The 27426-nt window shown below is 37.1% G+C and overlaps 1 protein-coding gene across 3 annotated transcripts in view; it reads left to right on the top strand.

Moving 5' to 3' along the window:
- Positions 1-24191, top strand: part of LOC121373932 (protein PML-like) — a 38502-nt gene extending 14311 nt beyond the window's left edge. For all 3 annotated transcript variants that reach the window (XM_041500763.1, XM_041500771.1, XM_041500783.1), the window contains exons 2-4: positions 1154-2584; positions 19165-19233; positions 23293-24191. In XM_041500763.1, coding sequence (XP_041356697.1) covers positions 1219-2584; positions 19165-19233; positions 23293-23939 — 2082 coding nt within the window. In that variant the 5' untranslated portion in view covers positions 1154-1218 and the 3' untranslated portion in view covers positions 23940-24191. The remainder of the gene's footprint in view (positions 1-1153; positions 2585-19164; positions 19234-23292) is intronic.
- The last annotated feature ends 3235 nt before the right edge of the window (positions 24192-27426 follow it).

Genomic DNA, 27426 nt, shown 5'->3' with positions numbered 1-27426 from the left:
TGTGTGGTCTACTGCTGGTGCATATTTGAACATCGACCTGAACTAAGTTATGTTTCTGGATACCTGATTCAGACAGCTGATGCGTGTGTGCAGGACAGCATGCTGGAGCCTCAATATAAGCATTGAAATAATTACATAAATACATGAATTAATTAATTTTTAACTTAATATTTAAAAAACAAATTCTGATGCTGAATTTAGTCTATTTTTTTTTAAACTGTGTGACCGACCGTATCTAGCTTTTATCAATATGTTCCCAGAAATACACGATTATTTGAATAGGTCTTTAATAGTTGTAGGCTGATTTTTTTTTTTAAGGAAACATTAATTGCATACTTTTACTAACAAGTAGTGGTAGTCTCAAGAATAATAGTGTTTCAAGGATACAGTCTTGAATATCATTGGTGTTACACATTGTCATTGGTGTTACTTTTTTGTTATTGGTGTTACTCAATAATATTTTAAATGTCATTTTTCTAGAAACCTTATTTTAAAAATTTAAATTGTTTATTAAGGAAAGCATAGCTTCTACCTTTATGACTTTGATGAAATTTATTTTGAAGGATTCCATATTTTTAAATAATTAAAACTCCCACAGTGTATAATTTAAGTCACATATAGAATATCTGTGTGGAAAAGCAAAATTACACCCTTGGATACTTTTTAGTGCTAAAGTTATTCTAAATATGTTATTAGGGACACCCAAATAACACACCCATGTGCTCTTGATCACTATAAACCAATTGGATCACACTGCTGAACTATCCCACTTGTCCGGTAACACCAATGACATAATGAGCTTGTTCATAGAGTAACGTGTGTTTGCACGTGCAGGCCGATTACAGTTCTGCGTGGCCAGATATCATGTTATGTTTCTTTGTTCATCTAGTTTCCAAAAGTTAACAATAAAACTTTATATTTTTAAATTGTTTTATCTTGAATTTGTATTTTGAAAAGTGATACTTTCTGTAGAATAACCCTGTTACAGATTAGGTATGACTATCATGGCGATTTACTCATTTGTTATGGCCCTTGAACTTAGGAGATACGAAACATTTGTTTTTCACATCATGATGATCAGCGACACAATTTGGAGCAAATGTTATTGAAACCCATCCAATATATATTTTTTAACGATTTTAAATTATTTTAGTTACAGATACACCTAGACACAAACTGCAACAGACGATCAGTAATCCAGACATACGGTAGCTAAACATGGCCGCTCTGGGCGAAATCGGCGATATCTCCATTACCGTTTGTGGGTTGTGTGGGAATGCATTTAATGAAGCAGAAAGAACCCCGATGTTGCTCACCTGCTTCCACATCATCTGCCATCAGTGTCTGGACATGTCGGGCCGTTCGGAACACTCCGATGTGATATGTCCCATGTGTCAGGAGTTATCTCCCGTTACAAGCATCGTCAGAGCAAAGTTTCCGGAAGACGAATTTTTCCTGAAATTTGCCCAATTCATCGAACTGGCGTCTAAACCCGATAGCGTCCCGTGTTCCACGTGCGACGACACAGATTCCAGCGCCACGACTCGCTGCTTGGACTGTGAGCAGTATTTGTGTGACGTGTGTAAATCGCGCCACGGTCGAAGTTCAGCTTCACGACAACACAGAGTCGTCAGTATACAAGACTACATCAACATGCCAGAGGAATTCTTTCATCCAAAAGGAATATGCAGACAACATGGCGATATGACTCTGAGTCTGTTTTGTGAGAACCAGACATGTGCGCGAGCCATCTGTCCCACGTGCGCTGTGGTTTCTCACAAAACTCATGCGGTGTGTAGTCTGGAAAATATCTACCAAGAAAGGAAAGCAGTACTTGATACCGCATTGACTGATTTAACAGAATTGTTAGAAAAAACAAACAAGCACAGGCAAACGCTGTATGAGCAAAACGAAACTTTAGACGCCATACGACAGACGCTATTACAAGATATTGACGAATCCTACAATGTCATCATCGAAAAATTGTTCAGTGTGAGAAACCATATGCACGAAAGTGTTATCGCAAATGTCGAAGGACAAAAGGCTGCGAGAAAAACACAGCTTGAGTTGAGTATCCAGTCAGAATCAGACATCGTGAAACATATTCAGCGTTGTCAACTGGCATCACAGTGTGCGGGGTCGACACAGTTCATCAACATGACCGAATCTCTAGTCCACAAAGCTGCATCGTTGACAAGAAATACTACGTTAACCGATATGTGCATAGATGACGTTCCTCCTAATCTTGATGCATTTTACCAGGTGGAAAGAGTCTTGGTTGGCATGTCTCAGATGAGAAGCTGTACTGAGGTGACGGACGCAATGATTGGACGAAACTCTGACGTCGTTAAAGTTACCTTACTCCCTGTGGTATACACAGAGGAGAATAAGAAGGTAGTGTTGCAGGCTTCAATTCAGGCTCCTGGGAAAAGCAGACGTGAGGTACAGCCAGCAATTGCGACAGTATCTTCTATCGTTGGAAGTCTCAGGTTCAAACCCGAGGCATTGGGCAGCTATAAGACGTTCATCGGCGTCGATGGGAAGGTGATCAATGACGGTATTGCCTTTCGCAGCAAGAATTCGGGTGAGTTTGGGAGAAAACAAATTCGGGGCTGTTTTGGGGGTTTTTTTCTTTTTTCTTGTTTGTTTGTTTGTTTGGGTGGGTGGGTTTTGTTTTTCTTTTAATAATTTATCGCATGTCACATGAGATAAATTAAAATGTTTGTGTATCTAATTAAGTTTTATTCTAATAACCGGATCAAAACCGGAGTGGGTGCACCGCTAAGATCAGTTCAAAACCGGAGTGGATGCACCGGTAAGATCAGTTCAAAACCAGAGTAGGTGCACCGTTAATATCAGTTCAAAACCGGAGTGGGTGCACCGTTAATATCAGTTCAAAACCGGAGCGGGTGCAGCGCTAAGATCTGTTCAAACCCGGAGTGGGTGCACCGCTAAGATCTGTTCAAACCCGGAGTGGGTGCACCGCTAAGATCTGTGTAAAGCCTGTAAAACCAGAGTGTGTGCACCGATAAGATCAATTCAAAACCGGAGTGGGTTCACAGCTAAGATCTGTTCAAAACCGGAGTGGGTTCACAGCTAAGATCAGTTCAAAACCGGTGGGAGCCAGTCCGATGACTTAACCACGACACCGCCGAGGCCGGTAGCCTGCGTTTATCTCCGGACCCAGGTATTACAGAGATATTTTATCAATCAACCAATCATTCTTCCACTAAAGGTTCAAGCACGACTGTCTTGGGCACAGCCTCCGATAATCCCCAGCGGATGTGTCCAAGACAGGGCGGTGTGTGTGGGTGGGTGGGGGACGAGGGGTGGAGGGGGTGTTAATAAGAATGGAATTTACTGTTCGAATTTTTGAAGAGAAGATTTTTTTTTAATGATTCATAATAACTAAATTTACAATTTAGAATTTAAAAAAAAAAAAATGGTTTGCGGCAGGCCTAACTATGAAATGAATTAGTCGCAAATAGAGCGAACAGCAATTTTTTTTATATATATATATATATGTGTGTGTGTGTGTGTGTGTGTGTGTGTGTGTGTGTGTGTGTGTGTGTGTGTGTCCAGTGCTTAATCCCTAAATTGCCAGTTAACGTCAAGCTACTAATAGTAAGATATTAACATCTACTACAATAAATGAATAAAATTTAAAATGATAAAAAGGAACGTCTAAAAATCCTACTTATTAATATTAATACAAAATAAACAAAAAATTACAAATACGATATATTACTAATTAATCATTATTAAAAAAAATGAAACTAATAAATAAATAAATAAATAAATAAATAAATAAGTATTTAATTAAGAAGGATTTTATGCCTTAAATAAGGTACGAGCAACTGAAGATTGCGCGTCATCATTCATTATTAAAACTAGTTTTTCATTTAAAGGAGTGTCATAATGTTAATGTGAAGAATGCATATGTACATTTAAAACATATGTAATATCTTCATATACATGGCAACACAATAAAAAGTGCAATTCATCTTCAACACAATCTGTACAAAATAATGAAACACTGTTCAAGGAATCGGAGGTCTGTTTTAAATATCTTCCCGTTTCAACAGACAAAGGGAGATTACCAGCTCTACATTTTCATAAAATAGTCCCTGTGTTGTCTGGGAGTCATAGCATGTGTATATATTTCAGGACACGTCTTTTTTAAATTGTCTATAAGATCTTAATTTATTTCCATTAACATGATTCTTATCTGCAACGTTCTGATTATAGATGTTACAATTAAAGACTTTCGGTTTATTCTTGTTAACTTATACGGACCTAACACAGATCAACCTTATTTGTATTCTATCATTACAGATACAATTAAAGACTTTCGGTTTATTCTTGTTAACTTATACGGACCTAACACAGATCAACCTTATTTGTATTCTATCATTACAGATACAATTAAAGACTTTCGGTTTATTCTTGTTAACTTATACAGACCTAACACAGATCAACCGTATTTGTATTCTATCATTACAGATACAATTAAAGACTTTCGGTTTATTCTTGTTAACTTATACGGACCTAACACAGATCAACCGTATTTGTATTCTATCATTACAGATACAATTAAAGACTTTCGGTTTATTCTTGTTAACTTATACGGACCTAACACAGATCAACCGTATTTGTATTCTATCATTACAGATACAATTAAAGACTTTCGGTTTATTCTTGTTAACTTATACGGACCTAACACAGATCAACCGTATTTGTATTCTATCATTACAGATACAATTAAAGACTTTCGGTTTATTCTTGTTAACTTATACGGACCTAACACAGATCAACCGTATTTGTATTCTATCATTACAGATACAATTAAAGACTTTCGGTTTATTCTTGTTAACTTATACGGACCTAACACAGATACAATTAAAGCTTTCGGGAATAAGTATTACATAATTGTTGGAGATTTCAATCTTATTTTACAAAATTCACTTGACACCTCTAACTATCAAACAATAAACAACCCTCGGGCCAGAGAACAAGTTTTACAAATGATAGATGAGCTAGATCTAGTTTATATATGGCGTAATCATAATCCACAAGTCAAGCAATGTACATGGAGAAGAAAAAATCCTACTAAGCAAGCCACAATTTTTTCTGATCTCACAAAATTTATATTATTTTACTAGTGACTCAAATATAAATTCCGGTTATAGATCAGACCACTCTTTGGTAAGCTTAAAATTCAAATTGGCATCAGAAAGGTATCTCTCAGATTACAGATTTTTTAACATGTGGTAAAATTAATACATTGTTAAAAATTCAAGATACTGAACTGTCCTTTATAACTTATTATGGCATTGTTCAAGCAATTAACAAATACCTTAGACGACTAAAGATTGTTCAACCAGAGTCATTCTCTTTTCTGGGTAATACCATTGTTTTGAGTAAACTATTTTCGGTCAAAAAAGGCTCTATAACCTATTGCTGTATTTTAATAACTACAGTTAACAAATTAAGGACAGAAGAAAACTGGAAACAACTGTTTAATTCTAAAATCGGTTGGGCAACCTTGTAACACAACCCAAGATACTAAGTTAACGTGGTTCCAATGCAGATTATATATATTGTTGTTTTTTGTTTTTGTTTTTTTTTTAAATTTTATTGTCCCCAGAATATAAAAAGGCAGTGTCAGGGTTGGGGTGCCCTGAGCTCACTGTCTCACAATATTTTTTTAATTTCATATGTTATACACAATTTTATATACATACATATAAATGGCAAAATATATACACACGAATAGATAAAATCCATGTATATTGTTGTTGTTTAAAAAATTTTTTTTTTTTTTTTTTTTTTTAATTTTAAATTATTATTTTCTGGGTCCAAGAAGGAAAAAAAGAAGAAAAAGGAGATGTTATGTACGGAATTAGTATTGATACAAGAAAGTATTATAAAAAGATGTGTGAAGGAGTATAAAGTGGGAAGAAGGTATTTTAGAAATAAATATATCTCAATATTTGATAGATTTAATAAATTTTTATGATGTTTGAAATAAATTATACCACTGCTCCCATATTGTCTTGAAATCTTCATAATTACCATTTTTATATAAGATACATTTTTCAGTTTCCAACTTTTCTTTAATTATAGTTTTTAAGGCAGAGAAGTTTAATTTTTGTTTTTGTATTTTCATGGAATAAATATAATATTTTATGTTAATAATTAACCAATTTATTGCATATGTATTTGTTTTTTTAAGCAGACCCAAAATGGCAATATGTTTATCTATAATTATGCACTGTTCTATAGTATTGAATATCCAGTTTGTAATATCTTTCCAAAATTCTTTAACATAGCAACACTCATAAAATAAATGTTCAATTGTCTCTGGCATACGATTACAAAAAGTACATTTATTTGAATTAATATAATGTATTGTATATAGAAATGTGTTAGTAGTGAGAAATCTGTGTAGAATTTTATATTGAAACCAACGTAAAGTTGTATCTCTAACGCATTTAAATGGTATATTGTAAAATATATTCCATTCTGCTGGTGAATAACAAAAACCTTTATTTTTATATTTTAATTGAGACTTTGGAATGGTTTTTGTGTAGCATAACAATTTATATATTTCTCTACATCCCGTTTTGTCTTTAAGAAGTTGTTTTAGCTTGTGGGGGTAGACTGGTTTTTCGTTTATAATTGACTCATCATTATGTTTTCCATATATTCCTATGAAACATTTCACTGCATTAATTAAAGAAGCATACTCTAGAAAATTTGTTTTTATATTAAATTTTGCAATAAAATCGCATAGATTTAGAAATCCTCCATCAGTATTAACTAAATCACTAATGAAACAAACTCCATTTTCTGCATATTTAAAAAAAAAAATAGGCTTCTTATTTATTAATATTTTACTGTTAAACCAAATGTTTATACCAGCTATATCGTTTTCATTTTCTATTGGTTGTTTACACTGGATGTTTCGCCAGCTATCTAGAACATCTTCCCAAAAAGGGTTAGTCATATTTTTTTTTTTAAATTAATAAAATGATCACCATATATAATTAGTTCTTTGATCGATATACCTGTAACTGCCGAGAAGAGACATGCCAGTTTTGTGTTGTTTAAAAATAACCTTCTTATCCACGTTGACTTTAATGATGTTATAAACGTAGATAATTTAATCATTTTTAACCCCCCGTTTTTATGGTCCTGAATTATAACATCTCTTTTAATTTTTTCAGGTTTATTTTGCCAAATGAATTTGAAAAATCGCTTATTTAACTTTTCAACTAATTGTTCTGACGGGGATGCCAATGCAGATTTTTGCATAGCATTATTACAACAATCTTCATAAATCAAGGCTACTATTCGTTCCTCGTATTCAGCCGTGATACATGTCGTCAAGAAATCGTGCCACAAAATGCTTAAATTTCATTGGATGCGATGAGATCTGATTGCAACGAATTGCAACGCTCCTTATAGATTCCCTTGTTATTGTAAACAAAGATGGCAGCGTCAGCGTCCGGCGGTTAATTTTTGATATTGCTTTCAAGATTGTCACATGTTACCGATGCTGTGATTGGTCAGCGATGTCATCGTGTAAGGGACATAATCGGTGTTACAAATTTTCTTCCAATAGAGGGCGCTACTAGTGGATATCAGTAATCTTGACTACATGTATCAAAGCTGAATACGAGGAACGAATATTAGCCTTGATTTATGAAGATGTATTACAACTAACATGTTGTTTTTTAACAACAACAAAATTAATAAAGCTGAAACTAATCTTTGTACATTTTGTAAAAGCACTCCAGAAACCATATTACATATTTTTTGGACTGCTTACTAGTCAAAACCTTTTGGAATTCTTTTGTCCAATTCTCACTTGATAAATGTCCTCATATTCAATATTTATCTCTTGATGCCAAATTAATTCTACTAGGAGAAAATAATATTACAACTGACGAAATTTGTGATCTGTTTCTATTACTTGCTAAATTCTTTATCTATAAATGTAAAGTAACATATCTTACCCAATATGAAAATGTTTAAACATATTCTGAAATCAAGATATCTAACAGAAAGAAGTATTTATCATAGTAAAAGTTTACACAACGAATTTCAAACTAAATGGGCTATTACACAGGGGCAAAGTGAAAAAATTGACCTGGCGTGCTGTAAAAGGTTTGACACCTAGAACCATATCTACATATATCTAGGATCCCAACCTAGGTGGACAACCTTGCCAACAACCTACTGATTTTTTTTTTTTTCGCTGTTAAATATGATGGAAAGTGTTTACTTCACGTTTGAAGTTGATTCCAAATGGATTTTTTCCAAGGAATCTGATGGTGCAAACCGATTTTTGATCAATTGTGTCCAACATGACCCCTCGGACGCCCCATTTTTTTTTGCTGGCGGTTCAACATGAAAACTTACTTATATATGTAAATGTTGGTCGATTTGGATACATTTTGATTTATATCTATTCAAAGATGGCCAATTTAATCAAATAATTTCAAAATCCAAGATGGCCGCTATTATGCTCAACATGCAAAATGGCCTCCAAAAATGGTGACATTTTCTAATGGTTTCACCAAATCCATTTCAAATTTCGTTAATATCATTATTTTATATACTTATTGCCACAGTATTGTTGCAGTTAACTGAAAACACAAAAAATTACAACAAATGGGTACTACAAAAATAAAATCACCACCTATAGTTCTTCCCAGCCTCCATGAATACACACACACACACACGCACACGCACACGCACACGCACAGGCACACGCACACGCACACACACATATATATGTATATGTATATGTGTATATATATATATATATATATATATATATATGTGTGTGTGTGTGTGCGCGTGTGCGTGTGCGTGTGCGCGCGCGTGTGTGTGTGTATGTTGTCATGGAGGCTGGGAAGAACTATAGGTGGTGATTTTATTTATATATGTATATATATATTTATTTTTTTTTATTTTTTTTAATTTTTCTGTCAGTAATTTCAGTTTGATTTGACATAAGAGAAAAGTAAAATTGTTTTGGAAATTAAAAATAATAATAATAAATTAAAAAAACTCCACTATTTTTGTGTCAATTTAGAAAACAGTCGGCCCAGAAATAAATAAAATGTAGTAAATACCATAGTAAGAAAATGGCGTTCCCTGTGGTAAGGACTATAGACTAACAATATGGATCACTTATAGTAAAATGTTACCTAAATCTCAACGACAAAATTGATATGATTCAAAAAGTATCTCAGTCGAAAAGGCATTTTGGCAGTTACGAATCACTCTCAGATTGGTGATGTATACAGAACACGTAGAATAATGTGATAATATGGAACAGTGTTGAAAACATAAATTAAAATGGCATCTACTTTCATCACCGGACTGAGCATTGTCTTCTGATTTCGAGTTATCACCATCGGTATCAAACTGGAATCATTATCATATTAGCTCATCAGTTGCCCCCCCCCCCCCCCCCCCCCGAAAAAAAATCCGGAAACAATTATAGAAACTTAAAGAAAATTATCTTCTTAACCGTTTAAGGAGTTTTAGACTATTAACTACTGTCCCCCCCCCCCCTCCCCCCCCCAAAAAAGCACCAAAAAAAAGCTACGGCCCTGGTATCTATACTGGCATAGGCGTACGGACTCCTATTTTTATAGGGGGCAGGCTGTTTCTTTCCCCCGAATTAAACGAAACTGCATGAATCTGGATAACAATTAACAACTATTATTCATATTAGCAATACTATCAAACAGCTGTATATAGGGTTGCAAACGAATCTCTAGGCAATTTTTATATGTATTACAACTAATGTTGAAGGTAGAATAATTGAAATACATGGTAAAAACATCTCAGGTTAGCACATTTTCCCGAATACGTCTCGTACGCTTATATACAATACACACTGGGTATCTTGTAATATAGATGTGCTGTCGATATGTAAAGGGCCAGACAGCAAGTAGTCATGAAGGAGTTCGGTCTTGTTTTCGATTGTTTGTTAGTATCCTTTGTAAAACAAAAGTCATCCCATTCCCACAGCTTTTGTAAGATTTGACTGAGATCAAAGATTCTCTGTTCTCTACATTTGTCTGGCCATTATTTGGACAAGTTCAGCTGTACCCTTTCTGAGTGATAACCATCACAAACAAGATGAAGAGTAGTATTTGGCAGTAACTTGAGGTAAATCACAATCATGTGCACCTAGGATTTGAAAGTTGGAGGGCCAAAATCAGTAATGGAAATTATGCATACTATTCGCATAGCATTTACAATACTGTATTGTTTTACCCTGGATGGAACCGATGTTGGTGGTTGTGAGGAAAGAAGCTGGATATTGTTTTTTAACAATGACTATCATTCTAATTATCTTAATATAAAAAACTTTCCAATTTCTCCCACGATTTCAATCTGTTTCGACCCTTTCTGTCAGTTTCCTCCGACTCTGTCTTCTGAGCTGTCCACAACATCAACTGCATGTCTCAACTTCATCCACGGGTGCAGTCTCTGTGCATATCCCTGCACCCACCTGGCATCCTCGTCCTCTGCCGCTAATAAAGCTGGTCTGACTCACGGCACTAACTAACGACCGCCGGTAGTAGGGGTGCATAGTAGGTGGTTACAAGTGCCTCTTAACATTGCCAGAAGTAACTACTGAACACTCCCCGAAGTAGACAGACTAAGCCCACAGCTAAAAGCTGATGGGGAATGGCAGGTGTGTGGCACGGATAGCCACAAGAGACAAGCACCTGTCGCGGTTGGAGAGACAAGGACTGGGATGTGGAGATGGACAGCGAAAGAAGTTGAAATATAGGAAGAGTTGCCAGATTCGGAAGAAATGAGATGGAATTCAAAAGGAGAGAAAGGAAAGGGGGCAGTGGGGTAAAAAAGAAAAAAAAAGAAAAAAAAAAGAGACTTCGTTGATGTCCTGCTGACACCTCTCTTATTGTAAGCAACAAGTGGCGTTTTTGTGATCAGCCATGTCATATTAAATAGGTCACATCCAGTGTTTTTTCTCATCAAAATCAGCAAGAATCGCAACAAACAATTATCCCTTTGTTTGTTTTTTGTTTTGTTTTTCTATTAATTTGTAAAATGTGATTTGTTATTTCGTACCATGATCACTGTATTTGTGGCATCTGTTTCTGAAGTAGTTACATATGGTTGTTAGGGCTCATGATCACTGTATTTGTGGCATCTGTTTCTGAAGTAGTTACATATGGTTGTTAGGGTTCATGATCACTGTATTTGTGGCATCTGTTTCTGAAGTAGCTACAGATGGTTGTTAGGGCTCATGATCACTGTATTTGTGGCATCTGTTTCTGAAGTAATTACAGAAGGTTGTTAGGGTTCATGATCACTGTATTTGTGGCATCTGTTTCTGAAGTAATTACAGAAGGTTGTTAGTGTTCATGATCACTGTATTTGTGGCATGTGTTTCTGAAGTAATTACAGAAGGTTGTTAGGGTTCATGATCACTGTATTTGTGGCATCTGTTTCTGAAGTAATTACAGAAGGTTGTTAGGGTTCATGATCACTGTATTTGTGGCATCTGTTTCTGAAGTAGTTACAGAAGGTTGTTAGGGTTCATGATCACTGTATTTGTGGCATCTGTTTCTGAAGTAATTACAGAAGGTTGTTAGGGTTCATGATCACTGTATTTGTGGCATCTGTTTCTGAAGTAGCTACAGATGGTTGTTAGTGTTCATGATAACTGTATTTGTGGCATCTGTTTCTGAAGTAATTACAGAAGGTTGTTAGGGTTCATGATCACTGTATTTGTGGCATCTGTTTCTGAAGTAGTTACAGAAGGTTGTTAGGGTTCATGATCACTGTATTTGTGGCATCTGTTTCTGAAGTAATTACAGAAGGTTGTTAGGGTTCATGATCACTGTATTTGTGGCATCTGTTTCTGAAGTAATTACAGAAGGTTGTTAGGGTTCATGATCACTGTATTTGTGGCATCTGTTTCTGAAGTAGTTACATATGGTTGTTAGGGTTCATGATCACTGTATTTGTGGCATCTGTTTCTGAAGTAGTTACAGAAGGTTGTTAGGGTTCATGATCACTGTATTTGTGGCATCTGTTTCTGAAGTAGTTACAGAAGGTTGTTAGGGTTCATCATCACTGTATTTGTGGCATCTGTTTCTGAAGTAGTTACAGAAGGTTGTTAGGGTTCAGAAGTGATATTCTTCGTGATTCAAATTTTTTTGCATTCGCTTTACAACAAGTTCGGTAACCCGTTGTATCTGTGCCTTTCTACGGGCCTCGGTGGCATCTTGGTTAGGCCATCGGTCTACTGGCTGGTAGGTACTGGGTTCGGATCCCAGTCGAGGCATGGGATTTTTAATCCAGATACCGACTCCAAACCCTGAGTGAGTGCTTCGCAAGGCTCAATGGGCAGGTGTAAACCACTTGCACCGACCAGTGATCCATAACTGGTTCAACAAAGGCCATGGTTTGTACTATCCTGCCTGTGGGAAGCGCAAATAAAAGATCCCTTGCTGCTAATCGGAAAGAGTAGCCCATGTAGTGGCGACAGCGGGTTTCCTCTCAAAATATGTGTGGTCCTTAACCATATGTCTGACGCCATATAACCGTAAATAAAATGTGTTGAGTGCGTCGTTAAATAAAACATTTCTTTCTTTCTCGAAGTATCACTTTGATATAGACCAAGATATTTTGAACCATGAGGGTAATGGAATGAATTATGATTTACATAAGTGATGTTTGGATTGACAGAACTCGACTATAAGAAGGAACTCGAGTTGGAACATTTCTTTTTTTCTGTGCCTTTCTCGAAATACTGAGTGTAGCCAAATAATGCTTTATATACACCCATCGCTCAATAGCACAAGACATATCACCTGTCTTCTTGGAGAATCTGTTCATGGGTACTTCCATGATCTGATCCAGTGATATTTTAGTGTGTTTTCACTACACAGGAATCCATTAAAACCTTTCGTTCAACAGACGCTAATAAACTGCAGGGATTCTGAGATTTTGAATATTTCTCATCTCTTCATAGATATAAGGCATGTTTTTGCCATGGTTTTGGCGATTAATAATATTATAACGGTTTTCTGTAAGTTGCAAGTGGACAATATTTAGGAAATTCACATGTCGGTGATTCATTTGACCATTCTTCCAGGGTGTGGCTTTATTGTTTACTAGTTTATTAAGTGTATCTGATGCCAGATTTGAAACGGCACTTTCTATAGAAACATCTTACTTCCCATATTGCTGAACAAGTGCAACGGCTGTAAACAACTTTTAGTCGAAAGAAATTTGCTTCAAACCTGGTATTTGAGGATATGGGGTGGGGGTGAGGTTCGTGGTTTTGGTGGACAACATCCAGACATGTTTCTTATCGATCATCAAGGACATCTCCAGTGATTGAGAAATAAAATTCATTAAATTATAACTTGTTGTGATGAACCCATCTGTAAACATCTGGCACCAATGTTGGACTGGCTGGGCAGGATGTAAATGACTTTAATCTCCTTTGTCCTCTTTCCTCTTTGATATTCATTCATTCACTTTGAGGGGCAGAACGTAGCTCAGTGGTACAGCGTTCGCTTGATGCGCGGTCGGTCTCGGATCGATTCCCGTCGGTGGGCCCATTGGGCTATTTCTCGTTTCAACTAGTGCACCACGACTGGTATATCAAAGGCCGTGGTATGTGTTATCCTGTCTGTGGGATGGTGCATATATAAGATCCCTTGCTGCTAATCGAAAAAGATTAGCCCATGAAGTAGCGACAGCGGTGTTTCCTATCTCAGTCTCCGTGTGGTCCTTAACCATATGGCTGACGTCATATAACCGTAAAATAAAATGTGTTGAGTGCGTCGTTAAATAAAACATTTCCTTCCCTATTCACTTTATTTATTTGTTTTCCTTTTCTTTTTGTATGCATTTACCTTGTTTTAATGTCTATATTCTTGTTGTATGCATTTACCTTGTTTTAATGTCTATATTCTTGTTGTATGCATTTACCTTGTTTTAATGTCTATATTCTTGATAATAAATGCAGAAGCCGATATTGTTATACTATAGCCTATTGTGATTAGGAGAGAACCTTTTTAGTTGGAGGGGCGAGCGTGCCTCAGTAGTATTTGCTTTAGCGTTCGCCTTATGCGCGATCGGTCTGGGATCGATCCCTGTCGGTGGGCCATTGGACTATTTGTAGTTCTAGCCAGTGCACCACGACTGGTATATCAAATGTTGTTGTATGTGCTACCCTGTCTGTGGGATGGTGCATATAAATCATTCCTTTTTACCAGTGGAAATATGTAGCGGGTTTCATCTCTCAGACAATATGTTAAAATTACCAAATGTTTGACATCCAATAGCCGATTATTAATAAATCAGTGTGTTCTACTTATGTCGTTGAACAAAACAACAAACTTTAACTTTTTTAAGTTGGATAACTTGTGCTTAGTATGTGCGTGCGTGCGTGCGTGTGTGTGTGTGCGCGTGCGTATACCCAGTGTGTATTGTATATAAGCGTACGAGACGGGGCATAGGGGGAACTGCACCCCACCCCCTAGTGCTGGAGAAAAACCTGAAATTTGGGCACAAATGACTGGAGATATTCGGGAAAATGTGCTAACCTGAGATTTTTTTTACCATGTATTTCAATTATTCTACATTCAACATTAGTTGTAATATATATTTTTAAAAATGCCTAGAGATTCATCTGCAACCCTATATATAGCTGTTTGATAGTATTGCTAATATGAATAATAGTTGTTAATTGTTATAGGAGTCCGTACGCCTATGCCAGTATAGATACCAGGGCCGCAGCTTTTTTTTCTTCTTCTTTTTTTTTTTCTTCTTTTTTTTTTTTTGGGGGGGGGAACAGTAGTTAATAGTCTAAAACTCCTTAAACGGTTAAGAAGATAATTTTCTTTAAGTTTCTGTAATTGTTTCCGGATTTTTTTCGGGGGGGAGTGGGGGGGGGGGGGCAACTGATGAGCTAATATGATAATGATTCCAGTTTGATACCGATGGTGATAGCTCGAAATCGGAAGACAATGCTCAGTCCGGTGATTTAAGTAGATGCCATTTTAATTTATGTTTTCAACACTGTTCCATATTATCACATTATTCAACGTGTTCTGTATACATCATCAATCTGAGAGTGATTCGTAACTGCCAAAATGCCTTTTCGACTGAGATACTTTTTTAATCATATCAATTTTGTCGTTGAGATTTAGGTAACATTTTATTATATGTGATCCATATTGTTAGTCTATAGTCCTTACCACAGGAAACGCCATTTTCTTACTATGATATTTACTACATGTTATTTATTTCTGGGCCGATTGTTTTCTAAATTGAGTTTTTTTTTGTTTTTTGTTTTTTTAACTTCCAAAACACTTTTACTTTTCTTTTTACGTCAAATCAAACTGAAATTACTGACAGAAAAAAAAAAAAAAAAAAAAAAAAAAATATATATATATATATATATGTGTGTGTGTGTGTGTGTGTGTGTGTGTGTGTGTGTGTATGGATGTGGATGTAAAATAAAATGTTTCAATCAATCAATCTATACTGATGCCGTCACTGAGGGATTAATTTTCCTAATGAATGAACGGTGTATGGAATATATTACGGCCAGGCGTGGCCACGTCAAGATTAGATTTTTTTGGTATTTTGGTTGTTTGTTTGTTTGTTTGTTTTGTTTAACGACGCCACTAGAGCACATTGATTTACTAATCCTCGGCTGCTGGATGTTAAACATTTGGTAATTCGGACATACAGCTAAAGAGGAAACCATATATAGCTCTGTCCTATATACATGATCTGATAAAGAGAACAAGTTTTCTGTCATGAAATGACCAGTTAGCTAGCAAGTATTTTATTTTGTTTTGACTGAATTGTGCAGTTTTGATAAAAGCATGAAATTTGGCACAAAGATACCTTGACCTATCACAAACGGTTTCAGACATGGACCTAAGTTACCAGCGCCGCCTGCTCTCCCTCGGGTAATAAGATAATTTAGGCACTCCAGTCGTAAACATTGTCTGTCATGGACACTCATATAAAATCCTCTATCTACAGAAACCAATAAAGTGATATTCGGTGAAAAGTCATATTTCACTTATTTATTGTTAAGGTCAGACTACCAACTGCTAGCACACAATTGACCAACTCGACGATTATGTTGTAATTTCTCCAACTCATGGCTGTAACGAGAAATAAATATAGCAAGGAGTTATATGTTTACGATAGGATAAGCGAAAAATATTTTTAAAAAGCGAAAGATATTGTCAAAAATTAGGAAAGACGTATATAATAAATAGACGATTTCATGATGAAATTCTTTTCGAATACGATTTTTATGTCCACTCCTGCTGTGTGAAAACCATATTTTCACACATCAGTCGTTGACATAAACATCGTATTTGAAACAACCCTCAATGAAATAACCTCTATAAATATCGTTTTAAAGAACTTTTTTATTGGTCATTCCTAAACATGAGACGTTTCGGACAATAAATTATGGGTGTGTCCAAGTGAATCGCAAGTTCCAACCATTTACAAACGTTACACTTGGTTTCAGGCCATTTTATTTGGTGAACAGGTACTTAATTTCGCAGGAATATATATATATATAAATATATATATATATATATATATATATATATATATATATATATATATATATATATATATATATATATATATATATATATATATATAAGTTGTAGAAGCATCACGAGGGGTATATGGCTTTTTATGTACCCTCTGTGTGTTCTTTTACCCCGAGCCGAAGGAAAAATAGTTCCATCGATAAACGAGTTTTTAACTTCAAATGTTTGTAATAGGAAATTGTCTGAAACAGATATTAATAAAAAACACACAAAAAAACACTTTTTTTTATCAGAAATATATATAGTAAAAAAATAAAAATATTAAAAATAAAAAACAAAAAAACAACAAGAATCGCGCATTAATACAATAACACCACGACCGTAATTAGGTGGCCGAGTTCAAAATTGCAGCTTTTGAAAGTATTGAAATAGTGTATTTTTATAGTAAAAATAAAATTAAGTATGTATACTTGATTGATTATCAATGTTATTTATAATCTAATTATTCCTTTAGCATTAACTGGGGTGGCTGGAAACTGTTGGAAATTACAGATGGGGTATAAGAGAATTTCGCTCCGCCCACAGGGGTATAAGGGATTTGTCCAACGGCAAACAACCAATGAGATTAAAGAATTTTACATGAAGGCGAGATAAATATATATATATATATATATATATATATATATATATATATATATATATATATATATATATATATATATATATAACCTATATGAGTTGTTGGACTACATATAGTCCGTTCCATCCTCCTACAAAAGTGCTTTTTGTAAATGATTTCAATTCGGTTTGACGTAAGAAGAAGAGTAAAATTGTTTTGGAAATAACGTTTGTCACGGGGACCCGTAACTGAATAAAACATGATTATCCAAATATCTCTCCTAACTGTATATCTATTAGATCTCTCTGTATCGGGCAGTCCAATACCCGAGTGGCTCGGCTCTAGGTATAATCAGAGATACGATCTTATATAAATATGTATATTATATAGCACGTTTAGTTCACTAGAAAACACAACAAAATACAATACACTTTGGAATCTGTATTAACACTACGCTGACAAATGTACTTGCCGCAGTAGTTAATTAACAACAACAAATAATAACAACCCAGAACTAATCACTTAATTAGTTAATCACTAGGTGTCTAGTTTACACAATATTCTAATCACTTCACCGTGATACAACACACACACGTGTGATAATTGAGAAACGCTGCCAGGGGAACTTAATTAATAAAGGAATTACAACTGTATTCCTAACTGGTTAATTTTTAATTAACCCGTAACTACTCATTCAGTAACCTTGTAATACAGAATTAATACTGGTACCTATCACAATAAAGACAATAACCTACAGTTTACCTAGGTCCTCTAGGATGACTGGCTAAGCTTTATATTTTTTTTAGAACAGTGAAGCCTATAATTTACTTCGTCAGATTACCGGAAACACTGTCTAAATAATATTGGTATAATACAGTATTAAAATATTTAAAGTCACATCAATCACATCAAGGTTATACAACAGAGCAGAAATATATATTTACCACGTCCGGACTGAACTTATATAGATCGTTCAGTGGACGACGTTCCCCCGGAGCCTTCCAATGTTTCTCCCTAATATATCTAAAATCCTATCTATTTATTCAAAAATCTCAGAGACAGCGAATATCGCCTGGGGGCACAACGCGGTACCTCACCTATCATTTGAATTTCCCACAACTCCAAGAGTCGGTATATTTTCTTAGATGACCAGACTTACTGTCGCCATTTCGCCAGCAATACCCTGGTCATAAACCTCACTACCGGAGTTATTACGTAACTACTGGCCACATGGCCCCCACATCTGGTCTGGGTGTGTATTACGACGCAGCTCTACCACCGTCGCACGTGGGTATTACGTAACCAAGCTGCCCACGGCCCTCTAAAACGATTAACATCGTCACAGGCGAAAAAATAAGAGCATGTTCCGTCACAACGTTTTTTTCTTCTTCTTCTTCTTTTTCAATTTACAAGGCTTCTAGCTTATGGTAGCCCCAATCCCAAGGCTAGTGATATTCAATGTTGGGCTAGTAACTAACTACTATTGCCATGCCCGACGGCTAGTGATTATTTTTGGGGTACAAATGTTGCAGTTAAGTCTATTTTGTAAATATGAATATCCTGCCCTCACCCCAGCCCCCAATGTTAGTGTGTTTAAGCTCTATCTCCTTCTTTAGGTGACATTTCCGATTATTTCTATTATTTAGTAAAATTGTATTAACTTAAAGTAAAGTAGAGCTGTTAATTTGTAATCGTTTAATGTTTTAAATCACTGATCCCATGGCTAGTGGCTTGTATAAAAAAATTCTACAAAACCTGAATTTATAAAACAATCGACTCAGAAATTAATTACTTGTAGTAAATTCTATAGTATCAAAAAGGCGTTCCCTGTGGGAAGTACTATAGTTTCATTATATAGTCACCACATGTAACCAGCTTATGTTAAGCATGCACATATATTTTCAACCATACCATGTTTGTTTTTTTCTTCTATAGATGAGAAAATGGAGAAGAGAGTCATTTTTGGTTACCATGGTCAGTCTGGACGTTGTCGGGAACTTCTTCGTAAGCATCGAATCACCTCGCTTATATACTCTTCAAAAAAGTAGGGGAACTCTTAATAAGAATTTACAATTGCTAAAATTGTAAGGTATATTTGCTGTGGGGAATGGTTATATGATAATAGTGAATTAATTGGACAAACATTACAACCGGTAGTTCAGTATTACAGTAGGTTTCATGACCACCAAACATCTTGAAGGACGATTGGGGTCAGAAGTGAAATTTGGACGTTTTTTTTATTAGTAAATCGCAAATTCAAACAATAAAAATGACTAATAACAGAACAATAACAACTGTATGATCAACAGAATGAAAACAATTCACAGAAATAGTATTTCACAGTGACCTTCCTGGAAATTGTCAAAATCGATAATGACACCCCACGCACGTGTACGGGGCAACTGCGTGATGCATGTGCAAACTATGGAATGTGTTTCGGTGTGTTGATAAACAGACCTGAACGTTCTTTATTAGGATGTCTGTGGTCAAAACGTATGTTCGGTCTAATAGTTGGTATTAACATTACTATTTCAGGTTCCTCTACTTTTTTGAAGAGTATATATTAGATATAGTTTATCAGCATAACAGTATTTTCTTTTCCTTTTCTGTCCTGTCAGTTTATTCCATCGTTTTCACAATTGTTTACGTTGATTGATTGATTGATTGATTGATTGAAAATCGCAGTCTCCATTATTGTACAATTTAATGTTTGTAATTAGGAGAGGGCCTCGTAAGTTGGATAACGTGTGCCCAATCCTTTTGTAGATATATAATTATATTCAATAAAATATGTTTTCAATCAATCAGCATAAATATACGAAGCTTAACAGTTATACATACGAACAATAATGGACAATGATAATTAATGTGACAGGACTTCGGTTTTTGATAGTGTTGAAAACCTAATAAGAAATTAAAAGAAAGGTATTAACGTATAAACACGATATTTGAACGATAGGTAGCCGTATACCAGGTAGTATCAAAGGGTCAAAGTTCGAGGTGCACCAACTTTTCATCTAACAGTTTATCCTACCAGTCCTGTCATTCGTGATAAATGTGACAGTGTTTGTTGTGAAATATTTTTTGTTTCATCTGGCCAGTACATCCCTGTAATTTACTTTGAACTAGTATCAATGTACCAACTACCATTGTGCTTGAAACGTGTGGGGTCCTACTGGCCCGTTATGTCTGAAATGAACAGCTTAAAGGCATATTGTCACAGATCATTGACCTATTTAATGGTCTAACAAAGTATTACCTGAACAAAAATAATTCGATTTGTCCCTAAATGTACTTTATTCAACCATCTTCATAACCACCATACTCCATTTGTTAATGATATTTTGTAAAAATAATTGAATTATGGCAATGGTCCATAATTCAAAAACTAAAATTGCCGAGAGGGTTGGCATGGATTTCACTCCATCATGGTTCAGTTAAGGTGATGCGATAGCTAGATTTAGTTTCCAACAATTAATGTAATTTTTATTTATTATCCATTTTTAGAGAAATAAGGTCCTTAAATCTGTGACGGTATGCCTTTAACCCTCAATTTATTTCTGATTTACCGTATGGGTGAAAGGTGGTAGTATTTATATCCATGGTGTATATGTTGATTGATACGCTCCACTGCATATGGTTAAAAATATCTTGGTACATATCAAAGTGATACTCCCACCAGAATGTAAAGTGGGACGTCACACGATGACGTCATCGATTGGCGCACTACAACCTTACATGAACGTCAACCAAACGAGTTGAGTGATATAAATTAACATCGAGTATGGGTAATAAATAGGATATTAAACTTGCTACCATTCCGTATCATGTTTATGTCCCTAAAGCTAAAGCTCGTGACAAATGAGGATTATTCTACTCGGGACATAACCATGATACGAAATGATAGCGAGTTTAATGTCTTATAAATATTTTAAAGGAACTGTCCCCCTCATGATCCTTTCCGTTTTTTAATCCGATTGTTATCAGGGTCCCCCCCCCCCCTCCCCCCAACTGCATCATAATTTTCCTCGTCCCCTTCGTTAATTCGTTTTTCTACTTGTTCATCTTACTGTCCACCTCAACTTTTTGTTTTTCTCCTGAATGGTGTTTCCTACGCCACATCCTCATCCTTTTCCTCATCTTACTCATCCTTCGTGAAGATCTTCTTATCCGTTTTGCTGTCTCTGCGTGTGGCTGTTGCTGTGTGTAACATTCGCATGGGTTTCCGTGACAGTGACGAATAGCGCTCATATTCGATATCTCTTGGCAAATTTTAAGATTATATCTGTAAGCATCTGTGGTGATATTTTCAAATATGTTCTTCGTTTTATGTTGATAATTCGGTGAAATACTGGATTGTTTACCACTGTTTTCATGGTCTGGCCATATCGTTTACGTTTGTGTTTTGCATATTTAATATTAATATGCTTCATTATGTTGTGGGGTTTTGTTTTGTTTTGTTGTTTTTTTGTGGGGGTTTTTTGGGGTTTTTTTTTGGGGGGGTTGTTTGTTTGTTGTTGGTAGGTAGGTAGGTAATAAGGATTTTCGTGCACATATACCACGAAGGTTTCACGCACGCCTATCATGGGCTTAATCTCTGACTTCGCCAGTGACTGAGTCCAGGACAGGGAGGGGGGGGTAAGTTTGAGGTGGACGGAATTTGAAATAAAGCCATTTAGTAAATGTCCAGCGAGTGCGCGGACCGACATATAGACACCAAGTAATAGCCGCGATGTAATTGGCTGAAGTTCGATTCCTTGGGTCTACTTGTAAAAAACCTAAGTCTACGGACAATAACTGCATCCCAGTCATGTCCGGACTAAGAATTTAAATCCAAAGATAAGTTTGACTGCTCGGTCTAAAAGGTTTTAAGGTGATTTGAGCAATTGAATGGGCGCCAAAATGAAGTGCGTTGGACTATTTATAGAATTTTAAAGCTCGGCCGAAAAATGTTAAAGTCCAACTAAGCCCAGAAAAGGAGGTTACCTGTCCTAGTTAAGGTTGGCGCAGCAGGATGGACTGTTCAGGCCTGAAGTTGGGGAGTCCTTCAGTTAACAGCTTGATGTTTCTGTCGATGGCTCCTGGATAGATGTCCCGCAGTACCATCTTTAAAATGCGATGAATGGTCGCATTGGACATCGATGGCATCAGGAGTCCCTGCCTGTACAGTCCGTCCTGCTGTGCTGTCACGTAGAGTTGAATTGAGTGGAGGGCTGTCTGTAACTGGTACTTCCCCTGTTCTGTTGGAAGTTGGCGCCACTGCTCGTCTGCCCAAGGTCCCTTGAGGTGCTTGCAGTCGGTGAAATCACCGATGACCGCTCCTCGGTACCTTGCTGGAAGCTGGTCTTCGGTATGGTGGCCGCCGACATCTTCCTCCTCTTGGGCTCTCGCTGGACCGCCGCTGAAACAGCAACAACTGCCGGAGGTGCTGATGGGCTTGCCCCGGGGGGTCACTAATGACCACGTGTCCCGTCTCCATTTGAGCTGGTACGTCTACAGGAGGGGCCGCCACTGTCAGTGGAGCTGACAGCTTTGGTCCCCCCTGGGCCGCTCCTGGCGAGTGCTTCGGTAGAGTGGGTGGGGGCGGCCGCGCAGAATGAACCGCCCCCGGTGGTTTAGCCACCGGGTTTGGATCACCCTGCACCGCCCCTGTCGGTCTCGTCCTCCTCTTCGGAACAGGTGAGGCCCCCCCCCCCCCCCTTAGTAGTCTTAGGTCGCCTCCTCCGTCTTCTGCTGGGTGATCGACGCTTCTTATCAACGCCGTATAGTAGCGTGATAGTCGAGGAGTCGCCATTGTGCTCAGTGCGATACTTGGACAAAGGCCCAAGCGTACGCAGCACAGCCCCTAGGGTGGGGGGGGGGGGGGGAGATCACCACGTTCTCCGAACACAACCTCATCGTTCGAGAGTCAGTCATTTAGAATTATTTCTATGGTACATCAAAAAAAAATGGAGAGTTTATTTATGGAAACATTTTACTTAGTTGAAGCTAAAGAAAATAGAAATATTTTCATTTTATACTACATTAATAATTATTATCTTCTTCTTTTTTTTCTAAATGCAGTGCCAAGTGTTGAACTGGACGGTAACTGGTTAAACTGGAAAGACTGCAGTATAAATAACGATGGCGATCTCACCAACACACCTACTCTAATGTTTCTGACCAGACTCACTTGCTTGAAGGGAGTCACTGCCAAGTCCACCATTTCGGGGTGTATGCCTAGTTACTGGCAGGTTGGCATACACAAGGAAGTGCTGATGGAAGATCAGATGGATATTGCGGCCGTCGAAGTGGGCATCAGCCTCGAAGCTGAGTGCGATAGTAGCGCTGAGCTTGTTAAAAACAGACACGCATGGTGTGTTTCTTTGGGCAGCTGTAGAGCTCACAACAGTGACTGTCTGTGGTTTTATTCCAGAGCAGTTTGTCTGGGCCATGTCCCCATGTACACGTTTAGACTCGAACCAGTGTTAGATGTGGATTTTGGGATTCTGCTGGACACTGAGAAGAAGGTTTTGCACGTCATCCACGTCCAGTCCAACAAGGTCGTTTGCTCAATTCCAGACGTCGACGTCTCGCAGCCGCTCGTGCCTCTGTTTGGGGTCTACAGCCCGACTATTTTCAAAGTCAGAGTCAGAGTCGAGTCCGGCACAGACCTCACTCTGAGCAGTCCTCTGCTGCACCTGCTTTCAGATTTGGTCCAAATTCAATGATCGCTGGTCTGATGCTAATACAACTTTTAGTTTGTATACCCAAGACTCTAATAGAGTCTGCGATTTTAACGCCAGGGCAACACCATATAAATTGCATGCGTGTGACATCATTGAATATTTGAATCTAACACACACCCTGGTGCTAATAAAACTTAGTTTTTAGACAAAGATTCTATAATAATGTGTGACTTTCATGCCAGGACACCGCCATATAAATTGTACGTGTGTGACAGCATTAAAGATTTGAATTTAGTGCTAGTAAAAGTTTTTAACAATATGAGAAAGTACAAACTTCTGAGGATCATCTGTATGAATATATATATATATATATATATATATATATATATATATATATATATATATATATATACATGAGTATGCAAAGGCATGAGTGGAAGAAGTCAGTTGTAGCATGGGATTATGTGTGGATGACTGGATGTATGTTTGTCTTGTTACATTCAATTGCCAAATGTTCTATTCTCAGTGTTGATGAGACTTATAAAGGAAGAATATTGTAAGCTGATGATTTAGGGCTCCCCAACTCTGACATGACCTATTTTTCTGGGGATAATGAAGAATTTGGGGGGAAAACCCAACCCCCCCCCCCCCAAAAAAAAAAAAAAAAAAAAAAACTTTGGTTTCTAGACTCAGTACTCTAAGAGTCCGAGTTTAACGCCAGAGCAACGCCATATAATATACCACTATACCATCTTTTTTCTCACTAACCACTGACCACTAACAGCTAACCTACTGTCCTGAACAGACACCCCAGACAGCTGAGGTGTGTTCCCAGGACAGTGTGCTTGAACCTTAATTGGATATAAGCACGAAAATAAGTTGAAATGAATGAAAGACATGTCTCCTACGCCAGTGGATATAACAAAACTGCAATCACACGGCGAGTGCGAAGCATTTTCTTGTCATGCGCCTTGTCTAAACCACAAAGAAAACATAATTGGACAGAATATTAATCCTGGGTTATAAATTACACAAATCGTCAACCTTCAGTATTTTAAAATATATCTATTTTTTGACCCACCTTCCACATTTCAAGGTTTAATTTTGCTTAATTAAAATGGATTTTTCAACAATATTTAGATGTGTAGTTGTTTTTCAAACGATATACAATACACAACAACCTAAATAATCTATTTTTGTTTCCGTATCATTCATTCATCCATCTATCCATTCATTGATTCATTCATTTATTCGGCATGAGACAATTTTTGTGAGGCTAGAAATTATTTAATAATCCCCTGCGCCAGTGCGTTAATATCTGTGTATGTAACAGTCAAATACGACATGCATACAATATATAGATATTCATACATCAATACATACTAGCCAGTGCCAGGTCTGCCCACTGTGTCATGCACGTAAGCGGGATCGACCGCGTAGATTGTAGGCCCCATGCATATGGTTGAGTTAAACAGCATCCTTTTTATGTATGTCTTGATAGCTCTGAACGTATCGTGGCAAGTCTGTGCCACATGTTCGAGTCCTAGCAACGGCATGAGACTATTTTTGTGAGGCCAGAAAAGATTTAATTATCCCCTGCTCTAGTGCGTTGATATCTATGTATGTAATAGTCACATACGACATACATACACTATATAGATATTCATACATACATACATTACATACATACATACATACATACATACATACATACATACATTAATTCACAAATATACCTATGTTTGACACCTAATAGCTGCTCTCTATTTTTGTGATGGGATGCCGTTAAACATCCATTCTTTCATTCACATACACACACAGACACACGTACGTACGTACACACATACATTTAGTATAACATATACTTTTAGTTGTTTGTTTCGTCTAACGATACCACTGGAGCACATTGATTAATTAATCATCGGCTATTGGATGTCAAATATTAGGTAGTCATCAGATACATTTTTCCTAATACAGCAAGGGATCTTTTATATGCACTTTCCCACAGACAGGACAGTACATACCACGGCTTTTGATATACCAGTCGTGGTGCAATGGCTGGAACGAGAAATAGCCCAGTGGGTCCATTAACGGGGGTTGATCATACACCGACCGCGAGCGCTTTATCACTGGGCTACGTCCCGCCCCTAACATATATATATACGTGGATACACATATAAAAGCCTATTTCTACACATAAACGTAATCTACGACTATACCACAATTTTTATTACACACACACACTCGCACAGAGAGAGAGAGAGAGAGAGAGAGAGAGAGACAGAGAGACAGACAGACAGACACACACACACACACACACACACAGAGCGAGAGAGAGACAGACAGACAGACACACACACAGAGAGAGAGAGAGAGAGACAGACAGACAGACAGACAGGCACACACACACACAGAGAGAGCGAGAGCGAGAGAGAGAGAGAGAGATAGAGAGAGAGAGACAGAGACAGAGACAGAGAGAGATTATTTGCTAACAATTGCAAAATTGTAACAAAACTTTATATTTTATTGGACATCTTTGGAAGACAAATAACAGAATTGTGAGCGTTCAGTTGAAGCAAACACTTCGTAATTTTATACCAAGAGGTGTTTCCGACAAGTTCACCGTCTTTGTGCAATTGCAAATCATCTGTTCTCATCGAGATACCGACATTCAACTTACAGGGTTGGGTTGGGGGTTGTTTTGTTGATGTTGTTTGTTTTGTTGTTGTTTGGGTTGGGGTTGTTGTTGTTGTTGGTTGTGGGGTTGTTGTTGTTGTGGGGGTTTTTTTTTGGGGGGGGTTAGAATTTTCGATTTCAAAAGATTTGTTAGGATGTAATAAGTGAGGAATTTAGTTGATGCACGGTCGGTCTGGGATCGATCCCCGTTGGTGGGCGCATTGGACTAGTTCAGTGCACCAGGACTGGAATATCAAAAGCCGTGGTATGTGCTATCCTGTCTATGGGATGGTGCATATAAAAGATCCCTTGCTACTAATGGAAAAAAAATGTAGCTGGTTTCCTCTCTAAGACTACATGTCAAAATTACCAAATGCTTGACATCCAATAGCCGATTATTAATAAATCAATATGCTCTAGTGGTGTCGTTAAACGAAACACATTTTAACTTTAATTACATTTTCGTGATTCCCGAGTTATTCTAACAAACAATTGTGTGAGATTGTTTAATTTGTAGTTATTTATCAGAAATAAATGTAAAAATAGCAAAATATGGCACGGACATGAGAATGCACATTCAACCATCAAGTTTAAGATAAGGTCCAAGTACATGAATTTAGGGTTCTTCTGTTGCATTTTGTTTTTCCAAACGATTTCGGATTTTTTTGTCTTTGTGGACATCCTGCAGTAGGAAAGAATTCCGCTGGAGGTTATCGAGCTAAGAGAGTAACTGCGTGGTCCAGTCGATGTATGTGCATCGCCACAAGCCACAGCGGGACGTAGCCCAAAGGTACCGCGCTCGCTCGATGCGCGTTCGGTGAGGGATCGATCCCCGTCGGTGGGCCCATTGGGT

This window comes from Gigantopelta aegis, chromosome 1, assembly GCF_016097555.1.
Source record: "Gigantopelta aegis isolate Gae_Host chromosome 1, Gae_host_genome, whole genome shotgun sequence".
NCBI classification, from domain to species: Eukaryota; Metazoa; Mollusca; class Gastropoda; order Neomphalida; family Peltospiridae; genus Gigantopelta; species Gigantopelta aegis.
This window is presented reverse-complemented; position numbering and strand designations above follow the sequence as displayed.